The sequence below is a fragment of the Halichoeres trimaculatus genome, unplaced genomic scaffold (genome assembly GCF_033239565.1).
Source record: "Halichoeres trimaculatus isolate MK-OKI-2021-1 unplaced genomic scaffold, fHalTri1.1 fHalTri1_scaffold_23, whole genome shotgun sequence".
Lineage (NCBI taxonomy): Eukaryota > Metazoa > Chordata > Actinopteri > Labriformes > Labridae > Halichoeres > Halichoeres trimaculatus.
The window spans coordinates 18,820,900-18,837,084 of record NW_027437201.1 but is presented as its reverse complement, the minus strand read 5'-3'; the positions used below and the strand labels follow the sequence as shown (position 1 = coordinate 18,837,084).

Genomic DNA, 16,185 nt, shown 5'->3' with positions numbered 1-16,185 from the left:
CTGCCTCTGCATCCAATCTCCTCAACGTCACCTGTTTGTTTATGGAACAGATTTTTGAAGCAGATTGGCTATCAGGGCCATATTGGAAGGGGCAAGGGCTTCGAGTGCAGCCATAGGGTGTACGTCAGTCAACTGCCAAGTTAGAAAAAAATTCATCCCCTGTACAACATGTGCTGGTAGTGAAATTAGTAATTCAGACAGGAGACGCTTTTTGAACCAGGCTGTAAATAGGTTAATTTCTGCTTTGGAAACAGCTTTTTTTAGCTTGGTGTGTTTGTGACTTCCTGTATTTCCAGAGCCAGCCTTAAGCAGACGCTTAAGAAACAGCTGATTTTAGCTCTTCTGCATTATCTCATATTCTTAGACCTGAGGTTGCCGCTTGATCCATCTGCAGCGGTCTCCATCTTTTCCCCTTTGGATGACAGTCAGGAAGCCAGTCTGCACAACGCCTGCACCCCTGCCTTTAGCAGCTGTTGATACCTCTATATGGGACCTTTACAAAGTCTTCTGCATCACTTCAAACGAGCTCAAACAGGGACAGGCAGGAGACCTCTTCCATGGTCGGGAAAAGATTCGATTGAATGTTAAATTCACACCCTGAAATGGTCCAAACTCTATCTTACTTGTCTGTGAAGAGTCATTATTCCATCTAAAGGTCTGCACAGAGTCACATTCAGAGTTGCAGAGCATCTTAAACATATAGACATATCTTCTTCTATAGAAATCATCTAAAACACATTAGAAAACTGATCATAAGGAGAAAGTTCTTTCTGTTTTCTTCACCTGAGTTAAATATTTTACCTGACTCTGTCTGCTCTCCATGATCCAGTCATGGACGAACAGACTGAAGGAGGAGAGCTCAGCAGCACTGTCTCCACCCTGCAGCCTCCTCAGAGCGGTTCATACATGCTGTCTGAACATCCTCCTCTGGTTTCCTAAACACCTGCTCTCTCCAGTGCGACGTCAGTCTTCACCACAGAGTTAAATTTGTAGTTTTAGCAAAACCTGGATCCTCTCGGAGCTTCCAGTAAGTCTCGTTTGTCACCCACACATCACGTCCACACAGATCTTTGGATTTCCTGAAGACAGAAACAACTTTTTTTTAAACCTCTGCTTGATAAAAAAAAAAGAAAAACATCATCAATAACTCACTTGAAGAATCGAGGAATGTGCTCCTCTCCTTTCTTGGCGAGCTCTTTTCTCCGCTCCCTCTGATACTCCTCGATAAAATCTTTCTTTTTGTCTGACTCCTCCACGTACCCATCCTCCAACAACCTGAGAAAGCAAAACAAGACGTAAAGAAGACATCTAATGACAACAGCATCCGCAGTCACGTTATCCTGTCAGTATTTTTTGCTCCGCCCACCTCTGGTCCGGGCGCAGCCGGCTGTCTGTAGGGGGCAGGAGCGGCTTCAGACCCGGGGGGAGCTCATTCAGCTCCATGGCGAAGGCGGAGAAGCCGTAGTACAGCAGGTAATCCTTTGGCATGGGATCTGTGGGATGACAGTCTGTCAGGTGATCTGCTGCTCTGAAACGTGACTCCTGGATTTATGCTGATTAACAGTTCTGGCATCAGTCAGCGCTGGATCATTTCACCTCACTTATATTTAAACACTTCAGACTGAAGGCATCAGCGCATGCTTGTAAACAAGTCTGATGTTGTTTATGGACTCACTCGGTTTCCAGACGCACTTCGGGGTGGGCAGAGTGTCGCAGAAGATGCCTTCATGCCACAGACCTCCAAACCGGTGGATGACGCTCCCACTTTGGTCGAGCACCGTGCCCTGCACCTCGTTCTTGTTGGTTTCTGAACCCCAATAACGGGACTACGAGAAAACACAAGCTCGTCAATAACTGTGTAAGAACGGATGACATCACTGAGGCTAGACACACAGTTTCAGCAATTGCAAAAAACTAAAATCTTATCAGGTGTTTTTGTCTTATTTTTAGTTAATTTGTCTTATTATACTTGATATGAGCCACATTCAACTTAACAGTCCAGAAAAATGTCTTGTTTCAAGTTATTTAAAGACAAAAATAAGGTCTGTATCACTTGAAACAAGTTAAAGGTCCCATATTATGCAAAAATCACTTTATTAAGTCTTTTAGTGAAATTTGTGGGTCTTTGTCTTTCCTCCCAGCCCACAAAATGTGATATTTAATGACAAAACCTGTATTTAGTAGTGCTTGTGAATATAAAATCCTGACCTAAAAGGAGCCGTTTGGGGTTTGGGGATTTGACTACGTCAGTGATTCCCTTTTTTGACCAATCAGGAGCAAGTCTGACCTGATTGTTCCACTGGAGAAGATACCCCCGAACCCCCTCCCTGCCCAAAGTTGAAGAGCCATCACTGCTCTGTTTTTGGCTGTAAACAGCCACATAGTTCCATGCACAAGCTTCCCATCTTGGAAGAAGACCAGTCTAAGTGGCTAGAGTTCATTTATCAAGGAAATGTTCCAGCTACACTCAGTAAAACTGTGCATGTGTGTGCTAGTCACTTCATGGTCGACTGCTTTTCCAACTTTGGACAGTACAACAGAGGGCTAGAGAATAGACTGGTCCTGAATCCAGGTGCATTACCAACCATCTGCCAACAAACCTGGGACCCTGGAAATGTGAGTATTTTAAATGCTGTGTGCCATGGAGCAGATGTAAGAGCTTTTCCTCAGTGTCCCCCCTGTCTCTGTGTTAGCTTCAGGATGCTAACTTTAGCTGCAGTTAGCCTGTTGTTTTAGCCTGTAATGTTACGGTAAATGAGCTTCTCTGTTTTCTAAACATTGTGCACTTGGAGCTCGTGGCGCCGCTCTCAGTGACGTGGAAGAGCGGGGCGGTATCAGCGGTGGCTCATTTACATATGAAGGCCACGCCCACTAAATCAGAGCGTTCTGAACAGAGGGGCTATGAGAGCCTGGAAACAATGCTGCTGTGCTTGATTTATTGGCTTTTTGGACCAAAACCAAGAAAAAAATGCTTGAAAATTTGTTTGAAACTAGAATAATGTCTTAATACTAGTAACTTTCCTCTTGTTCCATTGGCAGATTTTTTTAACTTGTTACAAGAAATTTAGACATTTTTCTGGACTGGTTAATGTGGCTCTACTGAAAATAAGACAAAAGAAACTTGATAAGATTTCAGTTTTTTGCTGTGAACGTTCATCTTTAAAACAGTCAATGACCCAAACTTTGCTGAGTTACATAAATATAAACTCTAAAAGAGACAAACAGCTCTTTATTACCTTGACAAATGTGATTTTGCAGGTGCACACATTGCTCTTCAGGTTTCGGATGGTGACCTCTCCATAATGCTCCAGGTAACGTTGCTGACTGAGGACGTTGTGGATGCAGGTCACTACTTTGTTCCACTCATAGTGGTCACCATACCTGGACAAAAACAGAAACACACAGCAGAAACTATAGCTGCTTAATTTTTACTTCATGATAAAGTGAATTTATTTGGCTATAAAGGCATCTTCTTGCAGCTTTTGTGCACTCAGATTTTCCTGCTTTCTCCGCGTTGCTTTCACAATCTAAAGCTGGTTCATATCGTCTTGTGTTTCAGGAAAACTTAAGGAATTCAGGGTTTTTTTTTCACAGACAGCTTAATGAACAACTGATGAATTTAGACTTTTAATTGAGAGATGTCTTGACTTGTCAAACCCTGCTTCTGATCGGAAAATCCTGCAGCAAATCCATCAAAAGTTGCCGTCTATAATCCTCTTTTTATTCTTACATTTTCAATTCTTTCCACCCAAGTGTGGTAATGTAAAAAATAACAAAAGAAAAAAAAGATGAGAATCTGAGAGATACAAAATTTCATTAAGGTTTAAAAGTTAAAAAAGTGTCATTTCAAAGTAATCATGAGAGATTCATGAGGCTTTTTCTTGCAGAGTGAAACTTTGCAGCTGACAGACAGCCAGGTGTGGATGTTTTACCTGGACAGAGTGACATTCACCATTCCCGTTGGCAGAATCTCCAGAGACTTCCCCCAGAACTTATTTTTCCATCTCTGGTCTGTAAATATGAAAAAAGACAAATGTTGAGTAAAAATAAACGTCAAAGTCAGAGGGCGACAGAGACGCAGGAACGAGCTCACCTTGCCAAAAGCAGAAGTTGTCTGATTGGGCGTGACAGGCAGAGATGGGAGGATGGTGACACACCTGGAGAAAGAAGTACGACTAAATCAATAACTCGATCGCAAACACCAAACTCTGGAGAAAAAGCAAACAGCTCTGAGAGGAGCTTCAATTGCTTGCACTTTCAGATGAGTGATGAAATGATTTGTGCTCATTATTTGAAAAACATGATTGGTTAGCATAACTTTATTAAAGCCATAAATCACTGAGCTGCTCTGTAACAAGAGAGGCTAATTCATCATAATTTACCAAGAGAGGATTATTGCTACTCGAAAGTAATTACTCATCTTCCTCTCTCAGTTTTAGAAGGTCAGTTTAATCAACCTGCTCCACCGCAGCAGCTCCTGAAAGCTTTAAAGCTTCACTGAGGAGAAACAAACATCCTCCTGTGTCTTCATGAAGTACCTGCTCACTGATGAGGCGGAAGCCCCGGTCCTCTCTGATACACTCGAAGGTCTCCCCAAGCACCGGGTTGAACGGCTTGTAGCGGTTCCTGAAGGTGGCGGTGGAGTAACCGGAGATAGCAAAGGCAGCGATGTAAACCTGGGAGGAATGAGACGCAGAGGTGTAAGATCAGCTGAGGTTCACTGCAAAAAACTGGAATCATATCAAGTGTTTTGGGTTTTTTTGAAGCAAATGTCTTTTTAGACTTAATATGAGCCACATTAACCTGACCAGTCCAGATTCATGTCTAATTTAAAGTTCTTTAAAGACAATGGAGCTCAGATGACCTAATGGTTAAGGTTTCGCTCAATAAGGTTCGCCCCCGCGCAGGTGGCCCAGGTTTAAATCCAACCTGTGACCTTTTTCCTACATGTCAGCCCCCACACTCACCCTGTTCCCTGCTCTTATTAGAGCATTTTAACAAATCATTTTACTATCATTTTAATATCTTGTCTTTAATTTTGCACTGCAAATTTTATCTTAAAATCTGTTTTTCAAATCTGTTTCAAAATCTATTTTAATCTTTTGTTTGTTTTTTGTTGTTGTTTGTTTTATTGTATCTTTTTAATTAGTCTCATTTTTAATTTAATTTTAATGTTCTATAATTTGTTCTGCCTGTAAAGCACTTTGAATTGCATTGCTGAAATGTGCTATAGAAATAAACTTGCCTTGCCTTGCCTTGCTCTATCCACTGTCCTCTCTACTATCGAATGAAAGGTATAAAGGCCCAAAAAATAACTTGAAAAAAAAGATATTTAAAGACAAAAATTAGCTCTGAATTGCTTGTAACAAGTAAAAAAAATCTGACAATGGAACAAGAGAAAAGTTACTTGTATTAAGATTAGAGCTGTCACTTTAACGCATTAATTATATCGCAAATTAATGCCATTATCTCATTGGCTGTCAGCTATTTTCAGAGCATCTTGAACGATCTTTCAAAACCCAAATAATCTTGTTTACTCTGACTATGTAAACACTAAAACTCCCTAAGAAGAGTGGACTCTCTTCTTTTATGTCCATCTTCCTGTTTTTGACCCCAAAAACAGACAAAACGAATTAATTTTGATCGTGCTCATCTCGGGCGCTCCATCCTTTGATCCTCTCCATGATCTCCGTCGTCTTTTTTCACGATGGCGCCGCTCTTTCTCTCTGAACTACCGTGACACATCCTCAGCTAGAGCATGAGCTGCCTGAACTTTTCTGACTTGCAGCATCTTGCTGTGTCCCTGTCATCTCACATCTTTTCCTCATATCCATGCTGAGCTCTCATCCAAAGAGCACATCGCTCTCACCCACAGTAGTTTACAAGCATGATTTTGATTAACAAGCTCCGTCAGACCCCGCCTCCCCCTGCTCAAAAACATAATTTACTTCTAGAGACGCAGTTGTGTAGTCATTTGATCAGTCGTGAACAACAATTTTGTAATGTCCTAGATTTCAGATTCTTTATTTGGGGACCTTAAGCAGATATGAGATTAGAATGTGATTAATTAGATTAATTAATTACAAATCCTGTAATTAATTACATTATTTTTTAAACACCTGACAGCACTAATTAAGACATTATTCTAGTTTCAAGCAAATTTTCCAGCATTCAGACCTCATTTCTGTCTTTAAACAACTTAAAACAAGACATTTTTCTGGACTGGTAAGGTGAATGTGGCTTCTACTGAGTATAATAAGACAATTTTCACTTCAAATGAGGCAAAAACACTTGATAAGACACTTGAAAGCATGTGTTTGAGCCATCATACCATCCTCTGGTAGGGGTCTGCTGTGTTGTTTGCCGTATCCAGCAGCTCGCTGTACTCCAGCTCCTCACACAGCCTCTGCAGCAGGTTCACCGGCTCGTTCAGAGCAGCCGGCATGGACACCCGAGCCAGGTCTTTACCTGAGGACGTAAAGTGTACAAGTTTCAGACTCTTGCTGTGTGTGAAGAATACTTCAACCAGACTGTGACGTGTCTGATGATATCCTCACCGATGTTGTTGTAGAGGATGGCCATGAGGCCCACGTGGCTGTTATCGGGACACTGAGCAGGAAGCGTCGTCCTCCGTCCGGTGCTCTTTGGAACGACACAGTTAGGAGACTTGGAGATGCTGGCTCGGTACTTCCTCGTGGCAGATGCTGTGGAATAAATTATAAAGAGTTTAACAATCAAGAGGGAAACGTCTGAAGCTGCCACCACAGCCACAGTATCCAGGTACCCACCGTGTCCTTCCTCAGGCTCCGAGTTGGTCGTGCTCCCGTCACTGAGTCCAGACTCATCCGACACCTCAGAGGAACAACAAAGGATGTCGTCGCTGGCGTCAAAGTACTCTGCAGCTGAGTCTGCTACTGACGGAGTCCCGTGGGATGAATGCCTGACACCAGCAGACTGAGGAGGAGACAGAAAGAGTCAAAAATCTGCCTTTTTGAAGCGTGACAGAGCTCTCAGTGAATCTTACCTCTACTATCGTGCTTGATCGGTGGATGTTGTTGGAGTCCCAGACTTCCTGCAGCTTCTGTCTCTCCTGGGACAGGGCGTCATGCACTGACTTCAGAGAGGTGAACACTGGAGAGGCAGAAAAAGACGGAGCAGAGAAGGAACGTTAGATTAACAGACACAGTTAGGCTTTAAATTTGCTTTTATATGAGTTTATCCAAGTTTCTGACCCCGTAGGGACGTAGCACAGATGTCCTGATGTATTTTCTTGCTCTCAGACGTCAGCGTGACGGTGGAGGGGCACAGCTGGGAGTAGACATAGTCGGGGATGGAGGGGACTGAGGTACCGAGGTGAGAGGAGTTGGTGAGGTGACTGGAGGAGAGCTGTGAGGTGAGGAGGTACAATGGTTTAATATAAAACCAAACTCTCATGGTTTGTGAAGTTTGACCATACCGTTCCTTCCAGATCTAAAAGTTTCACTACAGGAATAAGTTGCTAAACAATCAGAGCATTGCAAAATGTGAAAAATCTGAAAACAAGACAAACAGCTTCCTGTCTGCACCTTACATACAACAAATCAACGACGCTGAATCTCTTTGTTATGTTTGCCATGAAAGCAAACCTTCAGAGCTTATTTTTTCATTATGCAAGATGAAGATGTGACAGTAACACCCCTTAACTCAGAGAGTGATGGTTGGACCAGGTCTTCCCATCTACGTGTCGGCATCAGAGGTAGAAACAGAAAAGAGGCTGCACTGCAAAAACTGAACTCTTATCAAGTGTTTTCGTCTGATTTTCAGTAGGAAATGTCTTTTTATACTTAATATGAGCCACATTTACCTGGCCAGTCCATAAAAATGTCTTATTTCGAGATATTTAAAGACAAAAATTGGGTCTGAATCGCTTGTACAAGGGCCTCCCAGACCCACGATACTTTGCTTTTCAAAGCTTTGACCGGTTAGCCACATTCAGGGACACTGCCCACATCATCTTTTGGTGAAATCACAACATTACACCCATCTTAGTGAAAAAATATTGAAGTACAATAACCCTTCTAACAAAAAGGTAATAGAAAACTCATAGCAAAATTATTGAAACTTACTGTACAAAGACCAAGTTTAGTTATTATACTTATTAGGTCTTACTTATCCCAAATAGCAAGGTGAATCAAAAATGCACACAAGACAAAAGCTTGGGTCTTAACTAGGGATGGGTACCAAATTAGGTTCTTTACAGGTATGGACCGAATTCTACCAAAAGTACCGGGTACTGATTCACGTAAAATCAAAAGGAACCATGTTTCGGTACCTAGATGCATCTTTGTAACTGTCAGGGAGTGAAAGAGTAGGTAATTTTCCATGCTGAACTTGAACACAGCACTGCAAGGTTATTTAGTGAAGAATAATTATGTTACATTGAAAAAATTGGAGACTTAATTAGATGTACTGTTGAGTACCAGTACCGATTGCCAGGTACCGGGCATTGGTACTGTATTGTTTCAAATGTGAAAGGTACCCATCCCTAGTCTTAAGAGGTTAAATCACTTGAAACAAGACATTTTTTTGGAATGATCAGTTGAATGTGGCTCATATCAAGTGTAACAAGAACATTTTTACTTAAAATGAGACATTGTATGGTTTTAAAGCCAAAATTCCCCCGTCACCGGCGCCACCATTGTCAGCAGTTGTGCAGCCAGTCTGCGCAGTACAGACTGAGAGAATCAGAGTGAAGCTGGGTGACAAAAATAATTATTTTCTTTTCTTTCCAGAGTCTGGTTTGACCACAGCCCGTCTGGAATGACTGGGGAGATGGATTTTTTTCACCCATACTTCAGCTCCACAAGACAAAGTTAAAATCAGCACAAAAGCATTCACTTCCTGCAGACTCTGATGGTAAGAGTACTGAGTCTGACTGTCTAACAGGTTAGACGCCCAGCAGTCCTTTCCTTTCGACAGAAACTACCCATCAAGACTTTAAACACAGCTTCACATGAATGATCTGTAAATTCACTCTACATCTAGAACTTTCCATTAACAGGAATTATTTCATCACTACGCTCTATTCAGTGGGGAAAACTAAATTCTCTGGTATCTGAATCAGTTTTGGGCGTCTACGATTACTCCAAACACAAATTTAATCAACCTTAAAGAAACGTCTTCTGTCTGCACTCGAAAAACTGGAATCTTATCAAGTGTTTTTGTCTTATTTATAGTAAAATTGTCTTGTTTTACTTACATGAGCCACTTTCAACTTCCTGTCAGGGAAATTTTTCCTGTTCCAGTTCCTGTTTTTTACTTGTTACAAGCAATTCAGATCTCATTTTGTCTTTAAATAATTTGAAATTTGATTTTTTTCTGGACTGATCAGTTGAATGTGGCTCATATCGAGTGTAACAAGACAAATTTTACTTATATAAGACGAAAACACTTGATAAGATTAGTTTTTTGCAGTGTGTGTTTACTTTAACATGACAGTTTATTTCCAGCATGGCAGACTGCCTCTGTGTTCAAATAGAGAACATCAGATTTAAGTTCTGCTCATTGGCCAACTCACCGATTTAGTAATCCCACGAATAGGCTTTGGATTAAAGAAAGGCCCAAAACGTTAATGGAGGGTTGGGATGTTAAATACTTTAACTAAATATATCACTAACCACAAAACTTCATTCATGGATTCATACAACACATTTTCAGATCACAGAAGAAGAAGAGATCAGTGGAAAACAAAGTAAAGTGCGATAATCTCAAAGTTTCAGAACGGACTCACCATCCCCAGGGCCTCCACTCTGGAAAGGGTGCGAGAGTGACCCCAAATCTTCCCTGAGCGTTGCTTCTTTGGCTTCTCAAGGGACAGATTCTGAGTTATGAAGAGATAAAACGACAATAAACCTTTAATGTTGATGATGCTGTCTAAATATGTGAGGAGTTTTCCGCAGAATGGTTGAATAAGCTCTTCTAAACGGAGAAATGAGCGTACATGTGTGCTGATGATGCGTTTAAGGTCTCCGTTGGTGAAAGCCTGGCCTGCCTCCAACGTCTGCAGCCTCTGGATTAAGCGGTTTAGCTCAGTGAGATCGACGTGGCATCGGTTCAGCTCTGCATCATGAGAGAAACAGTCTGTTAGCGCCTTGCTCCGATGGACTGATCAGACTCCAGAGTCAGAAAACAGACGGACAGGATGTGATCGGATATGAGACTCCTGGTGGAGAGCTGCCTTTGTGACAGTGTTCAAACTTTTATTTCCTTTTCTTAGAGACTACATTTCCCATAATGCAGCTCAGTGAGAATCCAAACTGTGTGTTTTAAGACTCTTACCTTGGATGCACATGTCTGGGTCGTGACTCTGCTGCAGCCAGGCGGACACTTTGGTGTTCACGGCTGTGTTCGCCGAGGGAAGCACTCCTGACGCTGACGCCGAATCCGCCCTGCCTGCAGAGCTCTGATCACGATTACATGAGTAGGAAACACACATTTTAGTCAAGCACATGCACTTCTTCCACCCTGTTTGACTCGAGGGTTTATTTATAGTCACCAAATCTCCGTTAGTCTGAGACTGTCCGATCGCAGCACCCTGGGACAAGGAGCAGAGGAAGCCGCTGTGACCGTGAGCGGCTCCGTTCTTCTTGAACTGGCGATGAGCTTGCAGCTTCGTTACCCAGATGTAGAAGAGGTCGTGGCTTTTTGCCTTAGGGAGACAAATCAAAACACATTCTCAAACCTTAAAGGTGCATTTTTCTTTATTTTCTTCCCACAGAAGAGGATGTGAGAGCTGTTTTACCTTCATGTGATAAATGATGTCTCCAGCATCCAGGTCGATGCGATTCGACTTCTTGTTTATGGACATCACTGCGAGGCTGAGGTCTAAAGAGCCCTGCACTCTTCCTCTGGAAATCTTCAGCAGGAAAAAGATGTTAAAGCGTTTTTATTGATGTACAAAGTGAGAAAATCCTGTTCCTAAATCTAAAATTGACTCACATCATGTTGATTTTTGCAGTAGCGCAGGATTCCTGCCTCTAAGATGAAGTATCTCTGAAAAAAAAGATGAAACTCATTCATCAAACAGATCCAGGTTAAGATAAGAGAAGTGTGGGTTGATGTCTCACCTTGTGCCAACCCTTCAGAGGCCACTTCCTCCTCTTGTGCAGATAGCCCTCACAGATACCAGGCACGGCGTGGTCGTGGAGGTTTTCAGCTCCTGTGTGCATTTCTCCATGAGGGTCGTCGATCACTTCCCAGTCTTTGATTATCTGCAGCACGAGTAGAAAAAAAAGCATCAAAGCCAGACAGATTTAAAAGGTGAAGCCTCCTGAAAAAGCATACCAGACAAGCTTCTCTTCCTGTCAGGTTAATGGTGTTGGTATGTGATAGATTCTGTGATTTATGAGTTAATTTTGCAGGTTTTAAACCTCTCACCTGTCTGGAGTGCCGGGACGAAATCGTGCTGCTGCTCCGAGAGTGAGACGGTTTGTTCCACGTCGGTGAACTCTTCTCCAGACCGCTCGCCAGAGACTGACTGCGGTTCAGCGAAGACCCGAGCGATTCCATGTCAGAGTCAGACTCCTCTTCCTGTAGTGATCAGCTGGTTTGAAGAGATCTGTAAGGTCAGGAGGCAAAAATAGCTAAATATTTCAGCTCATTTTGCATCATTCTTTGGTTTTATTTACTGGTTTTGGAGAAAACTACTTTACACACCGCAAAAAAAATGAATCTTAAAAAGTGGTTTTGTCTGATTTTCTGTAGAAAATATCTTTTTAGACTTAAGATGGGCCACATTCAGCTGACCAATCCAGAAAAGTGTCTTATTTCAAGTTATTTAAAGACAAAATTTAGGCCTGAATTGCTCATAACAAGTTAAAAAAATCTGAAAAACAAGAAATTTTTCTGAACTGATAAGTTGAATGTGCCTCATATCAAGTATAATAAGAAAATTTTTACTTTAGATTAGACAAAAACACTTGATAAGATTTCAATTTTTTGCAGTGCAGCTGATCAAAGACAGACAATGCTGTTTTGATTTCCAAATTTATACCTGCAATTGGATCTTACAGATTCCTTTTTGAAGTTCCTGCCAATAGATAAATGAATTAATCATCATCTCTTATGTGTGATTACATAAGATGGGCTAAAGTTGTTTACATGCTGAAAACTCCGGCTGCAGTGTCAGCTTTTCCATCAGTGTCTTGTCAGTGTGAAGATGGATTTCTTATTTTACAGCAGAGCCGTGTTCTGAGCTACAAACATGTCAAACACGCTCAGGAGAGCAGCGAGCAAGATGGGACTCTGGGTAATCCCGTTACCTAACAGAGGTGAGCTGTTGCTTCATGTGACGCCAGAAACATTGAAGGAGTCCCCGCATACAATCCTCAGAGAAATCGTTCTAGACCTCAACGTCAGACACACCAAATATAAACAGTATTTGTTCATCAAGACTTTAAGTTTATTGATGTTTTCTGGTTCATTTGGCAGGTTTAAGGTAAAAACAGATTTTAAAGTCACCTTTCAGCCTCAGAAAAAAACAGCCAATCTTTGATATTCTTGATTTTGCATGGTACTGCTTAAACAGTGAAAACATCCAATCTCACAGTCCAGTCGAAGGTTGATGTTGTGTGATTGGTCGGAGCTGGTCCTCCCACTCAGCTCCTGTAAGCAACACCAACACCAACACCAACACGTCCTGCAGGCTGAGGATTACCAACCTCTGCTTAATTGGTTTTTCAGGGAGTGTTTTTAGCTTCTTGCTACTTGGACAACAAACAATCCTGAGACAGAGAAGTGACAGAGAGCGGTGACACAACGTGAAGAGATGCTGACCACAGCCGCAGTGAGACAACAGAAATCAGTCTGTAACATCAAAATGCGAACGTGAAACATCACTAACATGAGGAGTTTGAATCAGATGAAAATTGGAAGCTTTTATCCAACCATACAGGGGAATATGTTCTTGCAATATTGTTTGCATAGAAACATATCATGCAGCTGCTTTTGCAGCATGTACAGCAGCAATGTGAAGCAGCAATATACACTTATAGACAACTTAAGGATTTAAAATCTTTCCCCTTACTGATCAATTTCATGAGTTATAATTTTTTTTTATTATTGATTGTGCGTCTGACATGCAGGTTATGTTGTGTCCAAGCTGAAGCATAGACAGTTGCCACTAGTTACATGGCAAAAACTGATATCTAAGAAAGTGTTTGTCTTATCTTTAGTAAAAAATATCTTTTTAAACTTAATATGAGCCACATTCATCACATTAGTCCAGGAAAAAGTCTGATTTCAAATTATTTTAAGACAAAAATTAGGTCTAAATTGCTTCTAATGAGTTAACAAGAATTTGCCAATGGGGTAGGAAAACATGATTTATATAGTTTCTTAAATTAAGACATAATTCTAATTTCTGGAGACTTGAGCTGTTGCTCCAGTCGGTGATGACAGTTTGCATCCTCTACAGAGTGTATTGTTATTATTTTAATCTAGTAATAGGAGATAAAGTCATTTGTATGACAACATGACCAGAACAATGAGGAACCAGCACAGGCAGGAGGACGTTAGCCTGCAAGAAAGACTAGAGGCTGCTGGAGCTAGCTCTGCTAGCATGCTAGCATCAGACACACTGCATTTTTCCCATCAGACTCTGATCGAACCAACTTTTTTCTGCGTGTTTCCTCTTCTTTGGACCAGTCGGAAATTAAATGTCATACCAGCAGTTAGGGAATAAGTTGCTTCAGAGCATCTCTGATCTTACAAACCATTATTTAAAGCTCCACATTTTCATACATTCTATTGTCACTCAAGAACTTTTCATATGAAATTAAAGCTCCTGTGATGAACTTTTGGTTTGTTTGGCTTTGGCGCCCCCTGTGGACGAAATGAAACTCTCTATCTTTGGTGATTTCTTTTCCAACATGCTACAGTCATTTTTTTAAAATCTCATTCTGCTTAGCTTTAGCAGTCAAACATGCACCTTATTGTGAATATTTATAGTAGAAATTAAAAACAGTGTGCTCGTCTGACATGTCCTCCACAGCAACATTTACCTGCATAGAAAAGGACACAAACTAAAATTGTTTTGGAAAAACTCCTCACAGGAGCTTTAGAGTGAATATTTTTTTGTTTGTTTTTTTAAGACAAAAGAATCTCAGGGTTGTCTTTTGCTTGTGGTTTCACTGGAAGAAACAATTCACCTTATTCTGACCGTTTATCAGTGGAATATTTAATCCATTAGCTGAATCTAAAAATAATCACAGATTAAATGACAGTGAGTTAACAGTGAACTTCAGCGCTGCCAACTTTTCTCTGACAGACAGACACTGACTGTGTTTGTAATGTGTTATTGTTGGGTAAATAATCAGTCAGCCTGAGTCCATGTTGACTCTGTGAGGCCATCAATCAATCAGTGGATGAAGAGTGAATGGGGCTTTACCTCCGAACTGATCTATCTCTAAATCTGGGCAGAAGGAGCCAGCTCTGTGTTACATAAGGGCGGGACAGGACCTGAGTAACTGACCTCAGTGATGACAGCATGTGGTGGAAACAGGATGAAGGGATTTACAGGTTTCTGAGCTCGCTTACTCAGGGAGGGACGTAGAGAATGAACGACAGGTTCAGAAAAGGTCTTGTGTCTTTGGAAGTTAAAAATGTGCTTTAACAGAAAATCTACACTTTAATTTAAGGCCTTTAACTTTATAAGAACAGCAACAAGATCCATGCAGGTCAGTTTAGCATAACTTGATACTCATGATACTGAATTTAAATTAGAGGAGATGTCATATGCAAACTGCTGTAGAAATTAGACGCAAAATATGTAAACAACTGAAATGGAAGCATTTTGGGCAACAGTCTCCCAACTGATGCCAGAGAGGGGGATACTCAGGCAGAGATTATGACAGAATAATCTCATTTCAGGGATAAAAACTGCAGCTAATAAAGGGTGGATAAGCAAAGGATTTAATATCCATCAATGGGTGTGAAATTTCTCCACATTCAGATAAACACAAACCAGATTCTGCAGCTTTATACCTCACTACATCAAATAAAAACAGGCTTCAAGTGAAAACATTTCACTGCTGTGTATATAATCTGTTTTTAGAGTATACTATGTGATAAAAAGCTCCATTAGGAAGCAGCTACAGTGAAATATCTGGGTTTAATTGTTCAGTTTGAAGAGGTAGTCTGACATTTCCAGCTTTCTTTATGTTTATGAGACGTTCAAGGTCCATGGGAACATTTTATTGAAGTTTTCCAAAGCACATTTAGAAGTTACTATCCCAAGACAATGAGTTAAGACCACTTCTACAAAAAGATTAAACTTATTTTTAGAAAGTATGAACGACAGTACACGATGCTTCGAGCTATGGCGCGAAAATACATCTCGAGGAAATATTTCATGCTGCATTTATTGATTCTACTCGATTCTTTTGCCTTTAAATCAATTTCTATAAGAGTGAAAAGGCTTATAAATCTTACCTGAAATTCACCTCCGGGTCTCATCATCTGCTGCTGTCTTTGACGCCATTTAAATCCGACAAGTGTCTCACTCCTCGTTCAGCAGAGTCTCTGAATTCAACATTTCGACCAAAACAAAAAACGCTTTCCATAAAAAAAACGACCCAAAGAGGTTAAACTACGGGCTATCTCCGCAGATAATCACTCATTCTGATCGCATAATCTCACCAGTTGTGCCCTCCTTCCCTCGCTGCCTCCCTGCCTGTCGATGGGTGACACGAGCTGCCTCCAAATCCAAGGAGGGCTGAGAGTCGACGGCTGCGCGCGCCGTGCGCAAAGTGTCCTGGGCATTATCCGCATTAGCTGGAATTACAGCGAGTGTCTAGCAGGGATGAAAAGGAGGGTACATCAAGGAAACTTCCACTCACTGAACACACCGAGTTAACTCTTTGCTCAGCGTGACATTTAAGCATTTTCTTAAACATTCTGTCGCATTCAAAGTGATTCAGTTTCATTTCATTGCACGTCATAACACAGCATTACTTCAACATTTGACCTTTTTTTAAAGTGGTGCTGTATCCCATCCTTTTCCCTTTAAATCAGAAAACACTTTATGTCTTTTTTATGACTTATCCAACCATTTCAACACAAAATATGCAGAAGACAACCTCCCCAGTGATGTCTGTCTCCCTCAGAGGTGCAGGTCATTACAGACTAACTGACCCAGATTAGCATGCT

General features: G+C 41.2%; 1 protein-coding gene across 1 annotated transcript; it reads right to left on the bottom strand.

The window, feature by feature from the left end:
• Window positions 1-779: 779 nt before the first annotated feature.
• On the bottom strand, window positions 780-15,799 carry osbpl7 (oxysterol binding protein-like 7). Its single transcript, XM_074663139.1, has 22 exons — window positions 15,469-15,799; window positions 11,416-11,596; window positions 11,106-11,249; window positions 10,978-11,031; window positions 10,781-10,894; window positions 10,535-10,687; window positions 10,318-10,441; window positions 9,980-10,098; window positions 9,770-9,859; window positions 7,233-7,386; window positions 7,025-7,131; window positions 6,789-6,954; window positions 6,558-6,704; window positions 6,332-6,468; window positions 4,539-4,676; window positions 4,094-4,157; window positions 3,933-4,011; window positions 3,237-3,381; window positions 1,676-1,826; window positions 1,367-1,493; window positions 1,153-1,275; window positions 780-1,079 (listed from the first exon to the last, which is right to left on the bottom strand). Exons 2-22 carry the CDS (start codon window positions 11,545-11,547, stop codon window positions 971-973), a joined length of 2,577 nt encoding a protein of 858 aa, XP_074519240.1. The 5' UTR covers window positions 11,548-11,596; window positions 15,469-15,799; the 3' UTR covers window positions 780-970.
• Window positions 15,800-16,185: the final 386 nt, after the last annotated feature.